The sequence below is a fragment of the Papilio xuthus genome, unplaced genomic scaffold (genome assembly GCF_000836235.2).
Source record: "Papilio xuthus unplaced genomic scaffold, Pxut_1.1 DF824888.1, whole genome shotgun sequence".
NCBI classification, from domain to species: domain Eukaryota; kingdom Metazoa; phylum Arthropoda; class Insecta; order Lepidoptera; family Papilionidae; genus Papilio; species Papilio xuthus.
In genome coordinates this window covers 2,480,608-2,502,699 of record NW_013533761.1, presented here as the reverse complement: position 1 = coordinate 2,502,699, position 22,092 = coordinate 2,480,608, and the positions used below count along the sequence as shown (strand labels likewise).

The window sequence follows — 22,092 nt, the reverse complement described above, 5'->3', positions numbered from 1 at the left end:
AGGCGAAAACAAAGTATCCAATTTCTCCACTTCCCCACTTCCGACGCAATTACGACACAAAGTAGCCGGCGAGCCGACCGCAACCCGGCCGGTATCTCAGCTCGGCCGCAATCTCGTTACGGAACATAAAATACACTTTTGTTACTTCGTGTTAGTGCTTTTCGCAAGAGGCGCTCAAACAAAAGAGTGTCCTAAGAATGGCATAAACCACGAGCAAGCGTTTCCCGTCGTCGCTCTTCGAGCGGTGTGCAGCGCGCCGTGAACGAGCCGGTCTCGTCCCCGCGAGGCACCGCGATCGCATTAACTAATTGACACTGACCCCCACATACGAAATTGCGCTCTGTAAATCATCACTCATCCGATTCAAACTTCAAGCTGTCACAACGCTGACAAACGTGCTCGTCCCGACAAAGTGTCACAACGAATTGATGTTCAACGGAGAATCAGCCGGCATTCTTTGCTTGTTAGTTATGCTCCTAGCACAAATTGTATAAATGAAAGGATTATTGTGAGATAACTTGAAAATTAATTTATTGGTCTCATTCGAAATAATTCATTGCTTGAAATTTTAACAAATAAACTATAAATAAATCAAACGCAAAAAGTAAAGCTTAAGATTCACAAAACCACTACGTCAGTTAACAAGTGCCAGTTCGAATGAAAAGGAAACAATGACTTGAAGTGTGTGAGATTAACCCCTGTTCCCGCAAGAGTGGTTCAATGAAAAGCCCTAATATTTACAGAACGGCAGAAATTCCTCTGAACAACATGAAAGCTCTTTTGACTCGGAGCGTTGCGATCCATTAAAGACACTTTACGTAGACTTGAGGGCACCCGAGACACGGCACCAGACTATTTAGACCTCCCCGGTCTCACAATCGGGTTGTATTTACCTTTTGATTTGTAAGGTCTTTCCTTTTTGGACGATCAAATTACTGTGATATCAAAAACATTCATTGTGACACAAGCATGTGAACCGTAACGCCGTTGTAAATTTAGGCGCTATCAATTGAGACGTTAAATCGTTAGCATCTTCTAAATTTACATGCAAAAATATGTGTAAATGAAGTTTAAGAGCATGTTGTGAGACAATGTTAAGAAATTTTATCAAAAAGATGTTACAATTCTGCAGTATTCCTCACTTTATTAATGTAATAGTCCATTAACCGTATTAATAAGACACGAAAAATATAAAATGTACAAGCAAAATAAAACTAAATGACATTGTACGCGCAACGATAATAAGAAAAGCGCAGTCAAAGAAAATGCTGTTATAAATAACTGAGCTAGAGATGAGTTAACAATCAAATAGAGCAACAATAGGAGTGCGCAATTTGATGTACAATGCGGATAATGGGCAGTTTGCGGCTTGAATGCATTATCGCCTACGTTGTTGCTTCGGCTGAAAACGGTTCTATCCTGTGCGCGTGACTCAGCCGCAGTGGCGCGGTCAAGTTCAACCTGTATATTCAATTTAAATTGTTGCGCTATTTTTAAACACACAATTGAGCCTTTGTTCGTTGTAAACATATTAAATCTTAACAAGTAATTTGACTTTTTTAAACAATCTTTTGACCATTTAAACATTTGAACTCTAGCTAGAAATCTCCGGTAAGTCAAGTTATCGTGAAAGTACGTCTGTCCATCACGATAAGCTGATTCTTGGAATCAAGTAACAAATAAATTAGACATGTAGAATTAGAAAACCTTATATCTATAACTTACTTGGATCTGTGACGAGCTGTGCGTATATAGAAATAGCGACATTGTCCTCGCTGACGAAGTCCCAGAGGCCGTCGCAAGCCACCACCACGAAGTCCTCTTTTCCATTCAGTTTCACAACCTCCATTTCCGGGCGGGCTGTCACGTACGGCTTGTATTTTGCGTCCCCTGCACATACATTTAATTTTTATGCTAAATCAGAAATAGTCTTAGTCAACGATCATGCACTGCTGGAGATACGGTTCATCTCTACAAGGTACAGTGCCCTATCAACCTTACCCAGTGAGAACCTTAGATTTACAAACCCATACTTTTGGGACTTTTTTTATCTCTTATATACATTTTCTCTTTCAATACACGCGCTATACTACTAGCAATGTATTGTTGCATAACAATTTTGACATTGATACAATTCTGCATTGAGTCACAATGACAAAAACTATAAGGCCGTGTTTATTTAGACTTTTTAGACGTTAAACTGGGACAGAAAACGAAATGAGTAGTTTTTGTCACAGATAAAGGCGAAATATACTTTTTAGGCGTGATTACAGTGTATTTTGAAGTAAAGTTTTAGTACACCCAGCACGTATTCTCTCGAATGACCCGAATACATTCTTTACATAAAGAAAATCATACGCCGATACAATACATGTCCTAATCTAAGTCTGTTGGCACTTTGTTATATTAAGATGATCATAGGAACAAGACAACACTCCCCTATCACACTTGACCCTCCTTCTTTCACATAAATTGGCCTACATTCTTTTAAGTGCCTTGTCAACTTACACCGTTCAGTATTGGCCTCTTAAACCTCCTCGCTTTATAAAAGAGGATACGATATCTTAGACGACCTACGAATAGAGAAACTAGTAAGTTAATGTAGCGAATAATTTACTGATTAAAATCTTAAATCTAGGACAAGATTCCGACTTTGATCAGAAAAGATTCGAATATCAGATGAGAATAAATGCCTCAAATAAATGCACTTAAAGGAAGCCTAAAGACTAAATTCGCATTAAATACTTTGATAGCCGATATGGAGTCGATGTTGCGTGAAAGTTAGCGGATAACTTACACCGAAAGCCGAGGGGAGTTGCACGAACACATCGGAACTTAATCTCCCATGGAATACGAAATCGATGAATTTCTTCGAAACGAGCGAGGGAATCGCCACGATACGAAACGTTTCGTACAAATGTCAACACTACTGGTGCGAAGTTCGAATTCGAAGAGAAAAATGTAACAAAGTTCAGAATTTTATTTTGAACGTATAGTCAAGTATTTAAGATAGTAAAAAATAACTGTTAAGCGAATTACTTGGGTTTTGCATTCCCTTATTGGATATTGATATCTCCATATCGTATGTATGTCAATGAACCCGCAGATGTTTACTTAATAGCTCAAATATTTTATGAACTCTATTTTAATATTATTTATTACCCTTATTTATGTTGTTCCCAGATAATTTTCTTATTACATTAAAACATTATACCTTTTATATTTACCAAATATAATAAAATATGCACGTTATTCTACACATTTTTAATTTACTAATCGTATAACATTTTAGTTAAAACGTGTGAAGTGCTAACATAAAGAATTAACAAAAATAATTCCAAAGGATTATAATTGTATTTCAATAGTAATATGCATACAAAGAAACTTTATATTTATAGTTGTTCTAACGGTGAGTATCCACTGTTGAAACATCTGTGCTCAAAGATATCGCTATCTCATATATTTTAGAAGGAAAGAAAGAGTCGACATTAATTCATTGTATGAATTGACATTTGACATAATGCGCAACTCGCAAGAGGAAAACTTAATATAGGTTGTGGTTCCATGAATTCTGACGAATTTCTTATAGATAAAGCTACTACTTAATTGGCAATGCTCGTACCAATGAAACTAATACTAATCAAGTACTTATTCGCCTATTTCATAACTATGAGTGCCTTAAAATATTATATGGTTATTTATTACACAATAGATATCTTCACTACAAAAAATTAATCATAAATAATTTAATTGTGTTAACAATTTGAGTATTACTTTGTAGACAGGATAAAACGTTTTAATAGGGAACAAAGGATCGATATTGTCAGAGGCTTGACCTTGTTGTAAGTGCATAGTGTCCGCGGTGATCGATATGGTGCCGTGCAACGTGGGGCCGTGTGAAGGGACGAGGGGCCGAGGGGTCCGCATGAGGGGACGCCGACGCGCGCACACCGATTGAGTTGTAAATTAAAACAGTTGCATTGTCTCAAAGATATTCGGGTGAGGGGACGTGCTGGAGCAAACAAATACACTTTGTGTAATTTTATTGCTCATTTATTTTTAAACAATAACATATCACGGTCTATAAATCTCATTAGAAAGTAACAAAAGACTTTTCACCTACATAAGTATACCTTGCCAAATAAAAAGTTAATTTATAAGACTATGCCTGAAGTCACTCGGTTGGTAGATTATTATCAGAATAGACTTAAAATATACTTAAATATAACTCAATTTCATATAAACGTATTTGAAAACCATATATGTGTATACGCAACTTAGCATAGAAAGGACATTGGAATTTCGGACAGAGTAAAAGAACAAGTTCATTACCATAGTAATTATTTATTGCAGCCGTGTGAACCAGAGTGTTGTACCTTATTTGGTGTAATGTAGCAGGTCTGAGTCCGGTGCCATATTAGTGTAATCAAGTAAACGATACTTTACATAACTTTCGCAAGGGTCATTGCCATACCTCATACATGTTTCAAGATCTAGAAACGTAACTGATCAACTCCTAAGTTCGTGGCCACTCAAGTACAGATCAAATTTCTGTACTTATCTTATTTTCAAACAACCCCTAACAACTTCAGAAATAGTTGCTATTCTTTTTTTTTATATAAGAGAAGGGGGCAAACAAGCGGCGGGTACATCGAGCTGATCAACGACACCCATGGACATCTGCAACACCAGAGGAACTGTAGATGCATTGCCGGCCTTTAAGAAAATGGTATGCTCGCTTCTTGAAGGTCCCTAAGTATTCTTAAAGTAACCATTGTCGAAAATTGACTTGTCATATTTGTTTAAATAAAGCAGGGTGTAACATACGAAGCTACGAATATAATGCATCTTAATACTCCAATTGTGTACACTTCCTTCTAAAAGAATATCAAACACATCTGAAATTAGTGAGGGCATTGTAAAAAAGGATGACAGGGCTTCTCTCCGGCAGTACATTGGGTCGCTAACTGCTTAATGGCGGACACACGCCGGAACGGGCGCCGGCAACGATTGCGGCTCATTGTGAGAAATGACTACGCACCGCTGGCTGGCGTTCCTAACAATATAACGAGCGATTAAACTACGCCTTCTCGGCCCATTGCCTTTATTTATATCAGCCCTTTATTCCGTCTTGCCTAAAGGTAACATGATTCTTGAGATTTATTACTGTAAACATAATAGTCCAGAAAATATAACGATGGGCTTTTGAATCTAGATTTATAGCAAAACTGGTAATGTTAAAATATAAAACTTTCTGGACAGTTTTGCTTATTTTAGGTTATCTAAAGATGTAAATAAAGTAACAACGATAACTAGTAGAATAACATGATTTATAGTAAAGGTTCATCATCATCAACCTGCCCTTATCCCTATCGAGGGTCGGCACAGTATGTACTACTCCTCCATACATTTCTATCAGCCGTCATATCCAAGTCTACCCCCTTCCTACGCATATTCTCTTTCACACAGTCATTCCATACTTTATTTGGTCTTCCTCTACCTTTGTAGCCATCCACATTTATAGTAAAGGTTGTTTGTCGTAAACTCTATTTAGTGGTGACAAGGCCTTGGTCAACAACGATAGCCCAGCGCGGGTTCACTTCACACATATATTTGAATCTCCACACATGCGTGCAGGTTGCATTACGACGTTTTCCCTCACATTTCAGGGTGGAGTGTTACTTAATTCTAAAATTGTACATACAATCTGTTATATTGTTAGACCCAAAGACGAAACATCTAAAACTGTTTGACATAAATACGTGCTACAAAAACATTACTAAATGTACTACATTACTAAAGTTCTAACTTTATACATATTTAAACACAATTTAAAAAAATTCAGCAAAAGTGCATAAACTTTTGCTGAATTTTTTTTCAGGCCATTTAAAAATGTGAATAAAGAGCAACAGGGCAATCTTGTCTTTCCTTATTGTTCTTAAATCCTTGACTATAAAGCTAATGGCGTTTAAATAACAGACCTTGACAGCCAGGATTAAACATTTTTGTTTGTGCTTATATTACAAAAAGCCTTATAACTTACCAATAGCTCTGGAGACAGCCAGTTGTCCGTTCACCCGCCACGTGCCGTAGTGTGTTACAGTTCCCCCAGACGAGACTATTCTCTCTCTTTCGTCCTGTTCATAAAATTCATATCAAAATTAAATAAACAACAAATATGATTGTCAGCTACCCTATGAAACTCTGGCAGGTGAGTAATGGACGAGCTTAATTTGTATATCTCGGAGTCAAAAATTACCAAAATAAAGTACAAATGCGTTTAAAAATATTTGTTGGTTGAAATTTAATCGAAGTCCACTGAAGTGGTCGGACCAATACACTATTGACAAAATATAACACAGTTGAAAGTTTCAGTATATTGATGGACAAATAAGTAATCTTCAGAGAGATGTTAGCAATGTTCGCACAGATGACAATTACGCCATTTTTTAATATCTTAACGTTTCCTGTTCCGTCGCATATAGACTGACCAGGAAATAGAAAACCTATCATAGGTGCGTTGCCGTCGTCTTCATGTGCATGAAAAAATTGGTTCTTTATCATTCCGCCATATGGTAAGAGATGGGCGTCGCCAGGAGGAGGAAGGTTCAGCTTCTCCCATAAAGAATTTAAAAATGTGCAATAGATATAAAAAAAATTGGTATAAGACCATATTAATCGTATCTACCCTACCCAAGACATAGCCTGGCGACGCACATGCGGTTAAATGTTTTATATTTCTGGTCAAACTATGATATATTGCAGTATGTATGATGCTGACCGGTCTGTCGGGCTTGTGTGGGTGTACGAGCTGCCGCAGACGCATGCGCTTGGCGAGCAGCGCCAGCGAGTCCCCCGCCCAGGCAGCCAGCAGGCAGCGGCCGCGCACCGCCACCACCACCGCAGTACTGCCGCCACACGCGCGCTGACCACACACATACAAACACAATTCATTACATTCACACTACTCATCACTAAAATGCATAGGCGATTACTTGAAAATGACAGCTTTTGCTGCGTTCCGATTTAAAAACACCTGTTGATGTTTCGTAACAGCTAATTCTATCTATTTTATTCGATTGAATCCATTCTACCGCTACAAACCGCTATCAGCGCCAAAATGGCGAAAATCAAATAGGCACAGAATACGTCTTATAGCCAGTCCATTTATAGAAGATTGCCACTATACAGCATGTTTCAAATAAAAATTGTCATAGCTAATAGCCTCACACTATAGCAATTCAGTTCCACTTCAGATTTATTTTCAATTTTGACCACAACATGAATTTCAGAAGTTGGTTATACTATCACCATGATCTTCCTGCCTCGGATCCAAAGTCAAAATATCTACTTTGACTACGGAGTCAGGGCTGTATAGCTTATCATTGATTAGAGATATAGCCTACCAAAATTTCAAAAACCTATAGAATTCACGTCAATTTTTTAATTTTATTATATATTTTAACAATTCTACTGCCAATGTCAATAATCAAATAATGCTTTGTCTACTGGAACTGATTCCAATCTTTATACAGTCATTCTAATATAATAAGATTAAAGCAAATAGCTAAGCATGAATTAAATCAGATATCGCACCCTTTGATTACTTTTGCTGACGAACTCCGCGTCAGTTCTAAGGAATGCTTCGAGCATAGCGCGCTGAAGGTCTGTGCGGAAGTATGGACTATCCACCAAGTACTGGTGCAGATGAGCCGCGCAGTACGTCGCCGCAGCTGAACCGGCATGACCGTCGTACACTGCATAGAAACTTGTCGGCTCCGATGTCTGGAAATATAGAAAAATTAATAAACTTTGATGTAATACTAGAGATTATATTCAAGGAGTGTCTATGTTAAAATAGCCAGAATCACTGACGACTATTTTTAATTACCTTTACGTATACGAGCTAAATTAAAAATGTGTTAAAATATTACTGAAGCTGGTTACACTTCAAAAATTAACAAGTGCATTTTTACATGATATAAGAAATGATAGAATACACATAGCACCTGCCCACTACGGAGATTGCAATAACCGAGGCCGGGAATTGGTGCAACTGCGTTACGCTAGATTGCATTTCAGTGGTTGTACTAATGAATTCACATTTTACACGCCAATATTTAATTATAATCATTACTTATTTAATTAAAGTATTTTAACACTTCATCATTATCCATGAAAATTAATAATTAATAACTTAATATCAGATTAAATCCTATTTCTACAAGAATTGCGATTAGTAAAAGATGTCTTTAGAGCAGAATACGAATGGTTTTGTAAAAACGTAATCTACAAACTCTTCATCATACAGTAGACCCACCGTCTAACCCTCTTTTTGGGGTATACAATTTCGCGACAAACTATTCTGGGTCACAAGAAATTAAGGTAATTAGTAACCAGGGAGTGTTCACGGTGGAAAATACGGCCACAAGATGCATTTATAATAGGTCAAAAGCATGTTCCTTCAGTTTCCAAAGTTTAATTTTCTCGTAGCATAAGACCTATAGAAATGTGAGGTTAATGGTTCTAATGTTCCATTAGACTATAGAAATATTAAACCCAAAAAATTCTTAACATTTCCATGATATATTTTTTTTACTAAAAGTCCCGTCGTATTATATATATCCCAGTAAGCAGAAACGTGCTCTTTCTCATATAGATGTGAGATTGACCTACTTTCTACGCTCGGAAATATTCCGGAAACAACATTGATTGGGCGGATTACTTCGGTTAATGCGGATTTCCCCAAACTCGAGCCGACGTTAGGGAAAACGTTCCGAATTCTTTTATTGTTATGTCCTCATTCCCGAAACACTCGTCAGGGAACCAAAAACTCTGCTCTCAAATTAGACTTTTTAATATTAATAATTTAGAACATAGCAAGCTTATAGCTTGGTATATCTTAGACGCTTGACCACATTTATAGTTTTTTTTATTTAGGATGTGAAAAATATATGCACAACAAGCACTAGTTTTCATAATCGCAATCCCCGGCGCAAGCAACATATTACAATGCTTGCTCAGATTGCGCTTTGTTCGAGTAACAAAAGGATGGAGACTAGTCGTTTGTGAAGCCCCTGACGCCACATTGAAAAAATAGTAATTATACAACGCATAATTATGTACAGTAAAATTAAGAAACGTCGAGATATGGTCAACAAATATGGGTTATATAGGTTTTGTAAATGTGATTACGCTTATGTAACTGTAATTATAACTTACATCGATGCCGAAAAGTGCTTCCAAGTTGCCAATAACTACATGTCTGTCTTCCATGGTACGTCGCATGTTTTTTGTGGCAGCAGCAACAGTACGCGCCTCGCGGTCGAGTGGCGCCGGCGGAGGCAACGAGTCCAGCTTTGAGTTATCCTGGTAGCGCAGGCAGACCTCATTCACGCGCGCCATCACCGCCTGCATCAGCTTCAGCGCAATGAACACTGAAACGTTAACGAACAACATGTTATTGTTACTGCATATTAACATTATCACCACCACAAAAACCGCCGCTTCATAATTCATTAATGATTACTTAATCAGTCATTCTTCATAGATTTCTATATTAAACGCTAAAGTACTCCCTTAGCAACCAATTAACAATTGTAGGTGTAGCATACAATTGTGGTACTCATTTCCATGTTACAAAAGATTATGTACTGATTAGGGTAGAAGCTGTTTTCAAAAAAATATTTCCAAATACTCCGAAACAAACATTATCAGCGTACAGTCAGCGTCATATAGATCGTAACAGACAAGATATGCAAATATATAGGTACACCAAAAGTAATCAATTATATCGGTACAACAAAAGTCCTCAAATTGATAGATACATTCACCCTGCTCAAATACATCGGTACAAACAACCACAATTTAGAAATATAGAACAATTTTAGAAAAATGGTTTGATGCAAAGTGTCAAATGAATTTAACAGAAATAGTTTATTCAAAAGAAATTCAGAATTTAAAATACATTGGCGACGAGGATAAAACCGTGAGTACGGAAATAAATTGTATTTGAAAAAAAAGGAAAGAGAAGACCAGAGTGTAAAAAAAAGTAACATTTCAGTAATTGATGGACGAAAGTATTGTTTAAATTATTATGTCTTACCTTACAAAAAAAAATTAAAATAGAAGGTAATGGATTGGTAAAAATAGCAACAGTCTTGTCTGTTTACATATGATAGTTATTTGTAAAACGTGGCCTTAAGCTGTTCCTAGCCGTGAATGTAAACTTAACCAATTGAATGTCGATATAAGATCACAATATTTGACTATCAGAGATACAGATTCATTGCTGTACTCGTCCGTCTAAGTTGTTCCCTACAAAGTGCATTACGATGTCTCATCGATATACATGTGCAAGCGACAAATTAATTCCAGTCTATTGAAGAAGCAGGAAATGAATAATGAATAAGAAAAGAAAATATCAAACTATTACAATAATAAAATAAACATTACTTTACTACGAGGGTAGTATACCCACGACATATACCAATATTGTCATTATTTCGACCAAAAACAATAATCAAATGCATTTTTAAGACTGTCTTCGACCTTTGGTTGACAAATTGTGTGTAGTTGGATAATAGCATTCCGCGATGTTAATCTCGGTCAACCTTATGTGTATACGTAAGTTCAATAACATAGGTACAGTCACCTTCAATAAAGTGCAAGTACTTTCGCACGAACAGCGGCGGTTGTATAGACGATATAAAGTGTCGACTGGCAATCACTAGGTCAGTCGATATGAGACCTTGGAGCCGGCAAGTCGTTCGTGAACGACCCAAATATAGTCCAACGAATGATGAAGAAGAAGAAGAAGAAGAAGAAGAAGAAGAAGAAGAAGAAGAAGAAGAAGAAGAAGAAGAAGAAGAAGAAGAAGAAGAAGAAGAAGAAGAAGAAGAAGAAGAAGAAGAAGAAGAAGAAGAATTTGTTGTACCGATATAATTGATTACTTTTGGTGTATCTATACATTTGCATATCTTGTCTGTTACGATCTATATGACGCTGAATGTACATTGAATGGGCCTTATCTAAAGTGTAGACATGTGTGTATACATTAGAGAGTAACAATGGAATTTCGAAGATTATAAAAATTTAAATAAAAATGATGAAAGGAAAGGAAATGCACAAAACCGACTTAAACTATAGTACTTTTATAAATACGAATATTATCATATATCCCCCCACACATAACCCACATTAAATATTAATCCACTGTTTAATATGATAAACAAATAAACATTCAAGGTCTTTGATTGTTGGCCAATCTAAACGTCTCAACATGCAAATAATACCTAAGCTCGAGGGACGGAATTTAGTTCAAGTATTTTGAGATACATTGAGTGAATATTGATTCAGTTCACCTGACACAAGTTATTGATACTTTATGCAGAAATATGAATATTGCTATGACATATAGCTGTTGATAAAAGTTGTAATATTTACAAGACGTAAAACTCCTTAATATATAAAATTTTCAGAAAAAATACTTTCTCTGTTCATTATAAGTATAACAAATAATACGAGAAGGTCTCCATTATTTATTTTATTCTTACAAAGAAAGAGAACTTTATACATAATTTATACATGCGATTGTCGTCTCTCGGAGAAACTCTATTATTATGTTGTTTGTAGAACGAAATGTATTGTACGAAGTTTCGTTTTATGTTTTTTTATACATATTTAACTTTCCTAATGTTTGGCTTTGTGTTACTTTCAGGCCATATGTAATGCTGGTTGGTTACGAGTACGACATTGTTACACTTACTGAAAATTATCTGTGTAACTTTGATATTGGTTTTTACAGCCTTCATACAGATGTCTGGCTGTGAAAACTAATAATAACGATCTTCCAACGATATCTAAAATTCTTTGAACCCACGTGAATAGCGCCTGTCAATTTTATTTAGAACGCTTTGATTTCCAAGCTTTTCTCTTTGTAATATAAGTGTTTAATTTTTGTTAATAGAAAGCCTTAACACTCAGAGTGTTTGCAATTCCAATAACAAAATTAGTTTAACTAATGTTTGATATAGGTCCAGTTTCATTGGAGACAAAGTGGAAATACTGAGATGCAACAAAGCATTGCATACGATTATTGATTGTAAACAGTTTAATATATTGATACATTGCTCTTATGAATTCGTCCTCGATAATGCTTTTGTTTTCATGAACAACGCACAAGTGCTGTAACAATTGAATTATTCATCACTACAACTCGGTTTATTTTATTTACTAGTACAATTTACTAACACTCATTCATTAACACAATGAATAAGAGAAGAGAGAAAAAGTATTATATTATATTGGCAATAACAAATATATAAACGTTACATGTGTGCGTGATACCTAACCATAGACCACAAACTGAAGTAAAATTATTGTTCGACCTAATCAAACAACCTTCTTACATTTAATCAAAGACAATTGACAAATTAAATTCAGATTTATTTTCATTTTAAAACCGTTATTGAACAAGGAGACTGGTCGAGACTTTTTGAATGGCAGCTAAAGTATTGCATGGTGGTAAGAGAGTTTATTTATTCCTATTATAAACAGTATATGTACTCTGACAAAAAAACATATTGTGCAATAATTAAAACCCTTGAATAAGTCCCTGATATTTGTCTACTCGAAAAGCTCAGTATGTTCAAAATTATTTTAATAACGTATTTATAACTTCGAATGTATTTAAATATTGTTGTATATATGATTGTTAACTATAAGCTGTATTGCTTAATTAAAGAATACATAATGAACACATCATATTATTATATTCTATTATTTTTTATACATAGATACCTAAATAGTAAATACTTGTAGTGTATATTATGCAAGAAACGTATCATAATTATAAAATGTCTGTTCATAATGGGCGGAAGGTATAAACCGTTAGGAAGATTTTAGTACCGCTGGTTTTAATAATGTCAAGACTTGGCATGAGCACTGTCGTGCCCCAATGATGCCAATGTAAAAAAAAAGAACACTTTAGTTTTAATAAAGTTATTCTTTTAGACAAAGACAATTTCAAAGATCCTTAAAATTACAATATACTCATTATGGCATAAACCCGTGAAGTCGATGAAGTAACGGACAAACGCGATAATACAATGATATCATATCTCTACAAAAATCATACAGAATAGTTTCATCATCATCATCATCATCAGCTCACTATACGTCCACACCGAGAGGCTAGGAGCCTACCCTAAGTTAAGGGTGATTAGGCCATAGTCAACCACGCTGGCCAAGTGCGGGTTGGTTGACTTCGCACATATCTTTGAATTACTTCTCAGATATGTGCAGGTTGCATCACGATGTTTTCCTTCAGCGTAAGAACCTCGGATAAATGTACATATGTAAATCGGAAATCGAAAAACACATTGGTACATAGCGGGATTCGAACCCAGGACCTGCAGATTGCAAGCCAAGTACTTGACCGAGCTGACTGAGCCACCGACGCTCTACAGAATAGTTTGCCTTCACGCAATTCCTAACTCAGATTATCTATTACTGGATAAGTCTAACCTTTTTAAGTTTTAAATCACTTTACTATCCAATGGTCTATGGTACAGAGCAAGAGATTACCTACTAAATATTAAAAAAACACAACACAATAGACCTACCACTTGTGAGTTGTGAGACATATCATATATCGATACCTTAACCTATTCTTAAAACTTTATTTCCAACAGAGGAACCAAAACGCAATGAATTTTGCGCTAACTGCAATTAAATAAATGATGACTGGAAAACTTAAATTTAAAAAAAAAAACGAATTAAAACAATAAACCAATAAAAATGAACAAAACAAAAATCAACATTCCATTTCTTTATCAGCTTGAGTAATACGTAAAAAGGCGCCTAAAACATATACGTTCCGTTTATCTGTGCTGAAAGGTAAATGACCGAACGTACCTGATTCATTAGGGTCGAAGCCGAAGTCGAGGGGGTGTTTCCTGGCTTCCGCTGTCACCTCCTCCAGGATTATCCTGCAGAGCGGCGTCAACAACGTCGGTGGGCATTGTCTGTAACAAGTGCGGAAATATTGAGTGCACGCATACAAATGTACGCAACATATAATATATAGATAGGTACGAGATATAAAATGTATATGCACTATACAAGTTTTTTAATATAAATTGTACAGAGACTGAATAATGGTTAAGAAGATTAATAATAATGAGATCATTGATAAATAACTTTGTATTATAAATGCATTGCTCTAATGACAAATATAAACTTCCCCTGTGACCTCTGATTGGGAACTCGAAAACTATAAAAACAAAACAAAACAAGAACGTGTGATTTCCTCCGATGTCCGGTTATCCGGCTCGAACGATGTGGATTCACACGGATACTCTGAGAATACATATAAGCTTATATTTGCTTTGCTTTATGCCAACCAAATTACAGTATTGAAAATGTTCGATAAGCAAATATCATTGTCCTTTTGGACTGTTCCCAAGATTTTAGATAATCCGGGGAACAGACCAAAGACCGGCACAAATTGTTTTCTCCATGGAATATTACGTGAAAATGTAATTAAATCCCGGAATCTAAATTCCTATTCCAAAGCCCAAAACCCCCCAATACTTGAAAAGGTTAAACAGGTAATGCTAAACAATTCATTTCATATACCGTGTTTAATTGTTGCATTTATATGGCAATGTTCTAAGCACAAATAAATAAAGATTATATACGCTTACAAGAGTATAGAGATAAAATGATTAGATTAGAACCTGCCTTTATATACAATCAATGCACACTGACTTGTGTGTGGTTTGGCGGGCAAGGCAATGTTAACGTACTCATATCTAAGGCTACAAGCACTTCAAAATATTGTTTGAATTAAAACAATGAAATCGAATTGTATAAAATTAAGCGAATCTATAATCTGCACAGCGAAGCCAATATGGACATGTTCTATTGTGTTCCAAATATTAATCAATGTTCGGATTAATCAATGGTTCATGATTAATAATGTAGGGTTTGAAACAGCAGGTATATTATGTTTCAATATAAAAACATCTTAATAAAAACAAACAAAATATATTGTGTTGTTTACGCATATTTGTAATAAAAATATACATATAAACATGTAATGGTAAATCGAGTTTTAAAACATACAATCTAGTAAACCTTGTTTTTATATAAACATTGTTTACACATGTCGGATATTTGTAAATGTCACTAATCTACCTCGGCCGCTAGATATTCCGACATAACAATAACTGTTCAATGTAACAAGAAAAGAAAAAAGAAGAGAGTATTCGTGATATTATTTTGTTACTTTTTAGTGCATTTTGTTTAGGAATATTTTTTTTTATTTTTTTTACATGTAAAGTAAATTAAACGTAACATAAGTCGAGCGCGAGAAAATGACCAGAGAAAATAACGTATACATTCACATTTTCTCCCTAAGATTCCTCTAGTTTCCTGAACTGGAGTAACGAAATAAAATGCGGACGCCGACGTCTGTCTGTACGACATAAAAAGGTCATTGCCCCTGCTCCCTCATTTATAAAATATAACATGAAAACATAGACGTGTCTTATGATTGAAATAAAACTAGAAGAGAATTTAACAACGTAGACTTTTTAAGTTATTTGATCTGCGATTGTACTACAGAGTGGACATTAAAGTTGTTTCGTTTTTAATGAAGCTCGCATATGGGTGTTCCGCGTTTAAATCTGGACACTCAGAGACTTTTACACTTTGAACGGATATATTGGATTTAATATAACTATATAGCATTAAAACATAACTTTAACGAAAGCAAGAAAGGTATTATAGGTACTATTTTGTTGTTTTTATGGGTTATAGAATTACAATGGGAAAATTTTGTTTTTAGCATTTTGTTTAAAATTATTAATCAAGCATACTATTAATAGAAATATTTTAAATATAAATAAACATTTCGGACCTTTCAATATTATATTAGATGTAAAGTTTAATAATTGACAGATGAATACTATAGTGTTTTTATAAAACGTCTTCACTGGCACGAAGATTTGAAATCTTTATCGGATTTTTTTCAAAATACTACCGCAAAATCCTTGACACAATAGTATATTGAGAGTTTGAACAATGACTGGGTCATTCGCACACTTACCATAATATGTTTATTATTTACCGCCGACAACGAGGTAAATTTGCATTAAAATCAAATATGTGATTTCGCTGTCATATTAAAATCATAGAATAATAAATAAAATACACAGGTACGTAACAGTGAAATCTATGTCTACATTTGCGCAAATTATTTTTCAATTATCAAAGATCACAGGTCAAAATAAATAGATATAATGTTGTTAAGGGTCACACTACGCCAATCACAAGCTTTGGATATAAACTATCAGCACTTTTTGATCGATTTAGGGCCGCTGTACACTGACAGCTTAAAAACGACAGGACTAGCATTAAGTTGGCAGCACCGACAGTACTTCTTAACAGCAAAGGAGGTCAACTGCTGCCTCTACCTGCTTGAAGCAGTCTATGTATATTGGCCCTTAACGCAATGTTGGTGCGTGGGGCGGTGCGTTGACTCGTGGTATCTCAGCATCCGCGCGCGCCCACGCACTCTCGCGCCAATTTGTGCGTGAGCAATCCACCAACACCCGGCTATGTCACACTCAATTTTATAATGCACTCACATTAGCCTCATTTAACTGACTTTTTAAACGACCGAATTAAATACACCGCAATGGCTTGAACAAAAATGAGACAAATGTACAATGTATGCTTTTCGAAGAATCGTCAAAAAGACCACTTTTCGACGACGTGCTTAGGTCTAAGAAAGGGCAAGCCAATAGTCAATTAGGTATACAAGTTGTGTAGTGAAAATAATGACTTAATAAAAAAATCTAATTAAAGTACGAAATAATAATCAGTTTCAAACGTGTTGGTCGGTTGTTATGCCGACATGAACGCATTAAACGTAAAATCTTTTCAGTCTAGTTAACTTGAAAGCGATTAGATAATACGTATTTTTGTAGTTTCCTATCTGCGCGAGGTGTTACCACTTAGCACTGTATTCAAGTTTACTCGCCTCTCTGTTTTATTTATTAGCCGGCATTATATTTATTTATTGCACAACGAAGAAACGTTTACTTTGAACTACCTATGTACTTAATAAGTAACTTAATGTATTGTGATATTTTTTATCTTTTACATACTCATAAATAGATCAATGCCATAAAAATAAGACAGATTTTTACGTAAAGTAGTTTATTTCCGATCAAAATTTAAAACCAAGCATATGCATAAAGATTTTTATGTACTAAGATACCGGGAACTAGTATTAGTAGGTATAATTCTGATCTATGATGACACATACAACATACATAGTTTAATTAGCTCTAAACCGTCTGCTTCACGTAGGATGCGCGTCACCTGCGGTTGATCTGGCGGGCGGGATGACTAACGCATTATTTGCTACGACTGACTATCAAATTATTATGCAAGCGAGAAACCAAACAAGCACACTTGCGCCATACGGTGACCGTACATACCAGCTGTAACATCTCCGAAACTTACGATCGACAGACACTTGAATAAATATTTATTTAAGACCTCCTTCGGTTAACGTAAGGTGAATGCACCTTACCTTGGCCCTCACAATGTTATTTATAAATTTAAAATTTTCTAAACTCTTAAATCAGAGCGTATTCGTTTAGTAAGCGAGAGCTTCGGGCGGCCTTGACCCTTACAAAGCTTGCGAAACATCTCCACTGGACCGGTATTGATTTCGTCCTTTTATAAGATGTCGACGAACTGGTGAAACCGTATGCAATCGCTGCTTTGTTGTTTTCCAATTAGATGATTTTTTTGTACAATACAATGCAATTCTTTAGATGCATTCATTGTATTATGCGTTTTTATCTAACCTCTTATAAATTGTTAATTTTTGTCATAAAAAATTTCATTTTATTATAAAATTATTATATATAAACAATTTGTATATAATAACTGATACAGTTTTTTATTACTATATTTTTTTGGTATTGTAGTTTGAGAGGTTCAAAGTGAACTTCTCTTTCGCAATCTTGTTAAGTTTGAGTGAGAATGAGAGATGTAACTCTTTTCATAACATGGTGGCTTTATGTATCCTTATAAAAGTAGTAGCTCTCGGAACAAAACTTTATGGAACCTTATTCATTTTATATTTCATCAATCGTAACTTCAAACTTTTTAAAAGTGCCAGCCTTTAATTTAATTAAAGGCATTATTAAAATGGTTATTTTATGTGAAACATGTAAAGAAGACAAATGTTACAAAACTGTGGAGCGCTTGAAATTATGAAAAGTGCAGAAAACAAATTTTACGCTGATGAAAAAAGGGTCTCTTATTCAAAACACTATTATATGTAACCAGTGCTAAACAAGTAAACCTCCTTATATAAAGAAAATATACAGTTAACTAGCATAAGCAGTATCACATATATGTATATCTATGTACATGTGGATATGAGTCAACAGTGCCGTCATAATTCACATACAAGTAAATATTCACATTATACAGTTCTGCTAAGTGCCATTACTGTTTATTTTGTCTTTTCAAACCTGGAGTGCTCTTCACTATTTATTTTCCTTAAACCTACCCTCAGATGGTAAATCACTCCCCCTCCTCCTCCATATTGTAAACAATTTATCTACAAGATTTCCATTTTATATACTTCACATACAACCATGTTATTTACTTTCTATGACAAAATATATATATATATTTTCTCAACTTACTTTTCTGTCAGGTACTGGGACATCCAATAAATCACCTCTCCCGGCAACTCGGCCTCTGTGATTGTGTACCCATCGATGTTAACTGGTAGCTGGTCCTCATGGTTCACAGTCGCCGCAAAATTTTCAAAAAATACTCGATAGCACGTCAAATAATCATCTTTATCACCCATTTTCAAACACTTTAGTACACAAAAATTATATTCGAAATTTTGAAATCGATCAACTGTTGTTATGAGCTCGACGAAAAGATAAAGTATATTTACACGAGATATATGCAGTAAATAGTAAGTACTCTTTAATACCTAATATCTAACATCACATACTACTAAACAAAGTTACTTAGTTTGTGTGGAGTTGAATTAAGTTGATAAAAATCAAAACATTCAATTCACATCTCGCTCACACACGTCACTCCACCAACAAAAGTAATCACCATTAAAAAAGCAGAGACACAGGACAGGGATCTCTATTTGCCAAAAAGATATAGAGTACCACTATATACTGTATCTATGGTTTAGTTTATGCCCAACCGTCAGAATTAATTTAATTGTCAAATAATGCCGAAACTTGCCGTATAATTCATAATCCATAATAAGAATTATAAGTAATATTTCCCACAGTTTTAGTGTAATAGGATTGATCCTGTTAAACATTAAAAAGTTTACGAAGTTTGTACGACACTTAATAGAAGGTTCGGGATTCATCTTATTATGATGTACTACAGAAATTAATTATGTTTACTATCTTCACAAAATTAATAATGGCTATCAATATATAGGGGTATCATTATCACGATTGCAAAGACGTGACTTGATGATAAATTTTATCACACCTTTGACTTATAATCCCTAAAATTGTATTTTGATAACCATTAATTATCAGACAGTCGTCAAGTTCTAGATAATTAAAAGGCTTACAGTTTATTACTATTACTATAATATAAAAGATTAATTAATTTCAGTTATATAGACAAATTATTTCATTTAGAGATTCTTTGTAACTTGAGCATAATAATGGCACCTATCCAAGGAAAGTATCAACATTATAAAAATGAAAATATTGAAGACTATTTTGTTGCAGTTGGTGAGTTCAATGACACTGATATTATTATCATTATTCTAATTATATTAAACATATTGACCTAACTGTATCTTTATAGCTTTTAACTGTTTAAGAACTTACATAATTTCATACTGCCAACTCTTTCATTACCTTTGATAGAATAGAGACAATAACATGTAAGAATACAAATAGGTGATGGGGTAGTGAAATTTAACAGTATATGTTGACAGGTGTACCATACATTGGTCGAAAAATGATGTCAATGTCTTCACCATTAATGGAAATAACATTTGATGGAGAAAATATGACAATAAAGAATTCATCATTACTCAGAACAGTGGAACAGAAATTTAAAATTGGTGAAGAATATGAGGAACATATGCCTAATACTACTATTAAGGTATAGCATGTTTATTTGCAAACTTTTTATTTGGTGAATTTTTTGCTTTTATAATTTACTAACTGTCATCAGTGACACCAACATCCGTTCAGCAGTTTTGGAGATATATTCAAACAAACATCCATCCATCCATCTAAACATTTGCATTTATAATATTAATAAGATTAGTTCTAATTACTATAAAAAGGAGTAAAAGTGTAGGTTTTTACATATGTATAGTGTATTGTGCAGTAGTGGATTGATAAAGGCTGATGAAAGTATTTCCATTTTCTGTTTCTTACTGTGAACTGTCACTGACATGAGAGAAATCCATTAACCCTTAATTCAATGGTGTCCAGTGTGACTGACTAATTAAAAAAAATCTACTGAACTAGTTTAGAGAAAAATATGTTAGCATGACTTTACTAAAAAAAAACAGTTTTTTGCTACAAAAAATTCGTCGAATTAAGGGTTAAAGAAATGTTGAATCTCAAACTATTAATAAGTCTTTTCACTAGAATAAGTTACATTATTTAAACATTTTTAGTGAATTTCTCTATCATATTTTGTATATTTGTGTATTAAATATTTTAATTTATTTTAGAGTGTTACAACTATTGTAAATGATAATGAAATGATGACAAATTCTGTAATACCAGAAAATCAAGCCAAATGTGGGCGACATTATTTATTCACTGAGGATGAATGTATTGTTGTAAGTATAATTTTAAATTAAATTTGTTTAGAGAAAGTATTAATAAAGAGAATGGCACATAAACGCAATTTTGACCTCATAGTGTTTATTCAAACGCAAATTGCAGAGTATTTCTACTTCACATGTGGTTATTAGTAGGTAATATTTATCTGGACATTATTTAATTATCAGACATCGTTTTTGGCTTCGTTGCTGTTTTATTTGTTAATGTATTTATAATAATTTTACAGACACTAACCCATGAAAAGGCCAACACACCTGGCAAGCGTTACTTCCGCAGAGTTAAGGAATAAACAGCTCAAATCTATGAAACATCAAGCATCACAACTCATTGTATTGTTTATTCTTTGGAAATGTAATTTTGTGATAGTTTTTATATTAACATACTATCTTTATGCTTAAACTGTGGATACTTAAAGTTTTGTAATGGGATAATCATTTTAAATAAGGGTTTTATATTTTTTTTACTGCCAATTCTTTATATTTTATTTTTACAATTTATAGTTAAGAAATATGTATATTATATAATGAGAGTTTAATGGTTATTTAATTTTTATGTGTTACATATTTCGAGTTTTTAAATACATATATTTAAATCTAGGTAATCATATATCACAAAGTTGGTGATTATCTAGATTACACATTATATTTTTTGTCTTTTTTTAAAATTCCCATTTTAAGTTAAAATATAATTAAATGTTTGAATACAGTAATACTGTGAATTTTACAATCTTCATACTTTGTGTTTGAATACTTTTGTCTAATAATTTTCAGTTTAGCTCAACACAGTCACTAACTTTTACTGAGGCTAGTGTAGGATAGAGAATAATTTTTATCTACCCTTGCTTGCTAAATTGGTCATTGTTGGTTTCTGAGCCCAAAACTTCTGTATATTTTACATAGAGATTTTGGTCTGTGAAACCAATGATTAATGGGTTGGGATCAATGTATGTTTTAGTGAAATTTGACAATATCGCTTATACTACAGTCAGCTGAGTACTTTGTATATAAAATAAAGTGTTTATAGTATTCTCTGTTCTCTCACTTTTGATCATGCTGACATCTATATTGGACAAAAGGCAGTTTTTCTTCCCATCTTACTTGCATTATAAATTCGAATATTTGAATGGAAGTTTGTAAGATGGTATCTTCGGAAAGGCTACTTGGATCTCGCTGACATTTGACATAGTCTGGAA

General features: G+C 34.2%; 3 protein-coding genes across 5 annotated transcripts in view; 2 read left to right on the top strand and 1 right to left on the bottom strand.

The window, feature by feature from the left end:
• LOC106127092 (uncharacterized) overlaps nt 1-19,167 on the bottom strand; it is a 71,684-nt gene extending 52,517 nt beyond the window's left edge. The window contains exons 1-7 of the mRNA XM_013325072.1: nt 18,741-19,167; nt 13,918-14,027; nt 9,223-9,437; nt 7,597-7,785; nt 6,782-6,925; nt 6,044-6,137; nt 1,726-1,890 (exon numbers count right to left, since the gene is read on the bottom strand). Of these exons, the coding sequence (XP_013180526.1) occupies nt 1,726-1,890; nt 6,044-6,137; nt 6,782-6,925; nt 7,597-7,785; nt 9,223-9,437; nt 13,918-14,027; nt 18,741-18,910 (1,087 nt within the window). The 5' untranslated portion in view covers nt 18,911-19,167. The remainder of the gene's footprint in view (nt 1-1,725; nt 1,891-6,043; nt 6,138-6,781; nt 6,926-7,596; nt 7,786-9,222; nt 9,438-13,917; nt 14,028-18,740) is intronic.
• Nucleotides 19,168-19,275: 108 nt separating this feature from the next.
• On the top strand, nt 19,276-21,544 carry LOC106127093 (fatty acid-binding protein-like). Of its 3 annotated transcripts, none has more exons than XM_013325074.1 (5): nt 19,276-19,431; nt 19,728-19,823; nt 20,033-20,202; nt 20,786-20,896; nt 21,127-21,544. In XM_013325074.1, exons 2-5 carry the CDS (start codon nt 19,754-19,756, stop codon nt 21,187-21,189), a joined length of 414 nt encoding a protein of 137 aa, XP_013180528.1. In that variant the 5' UTR covers nt 19,276-19,431; nt 19,728-19,753; the 3' UTR covers nt 21,190-21,544.
• Nucleotides 21,545-22,022: 478 nt separating this feature from the next.
• The window catches only part of Arl6IP1 (ADP-ribosylation factor-like 6 interacting protein 1), a 2,285-nt gene continuing 2,215 nt past the window's right edge, over nt 22,023-22,092 (top strand). The window contains exon 1 of the mRNA XM_013324897.1: nt 22,023-22,028. Within this exon, the coding sequence (XP_013180351.1) occupies nt 22,023-22,028 (6 nt within the window). The remainder of the gene's footprint in view (nt 22,029-22,092) is intronic.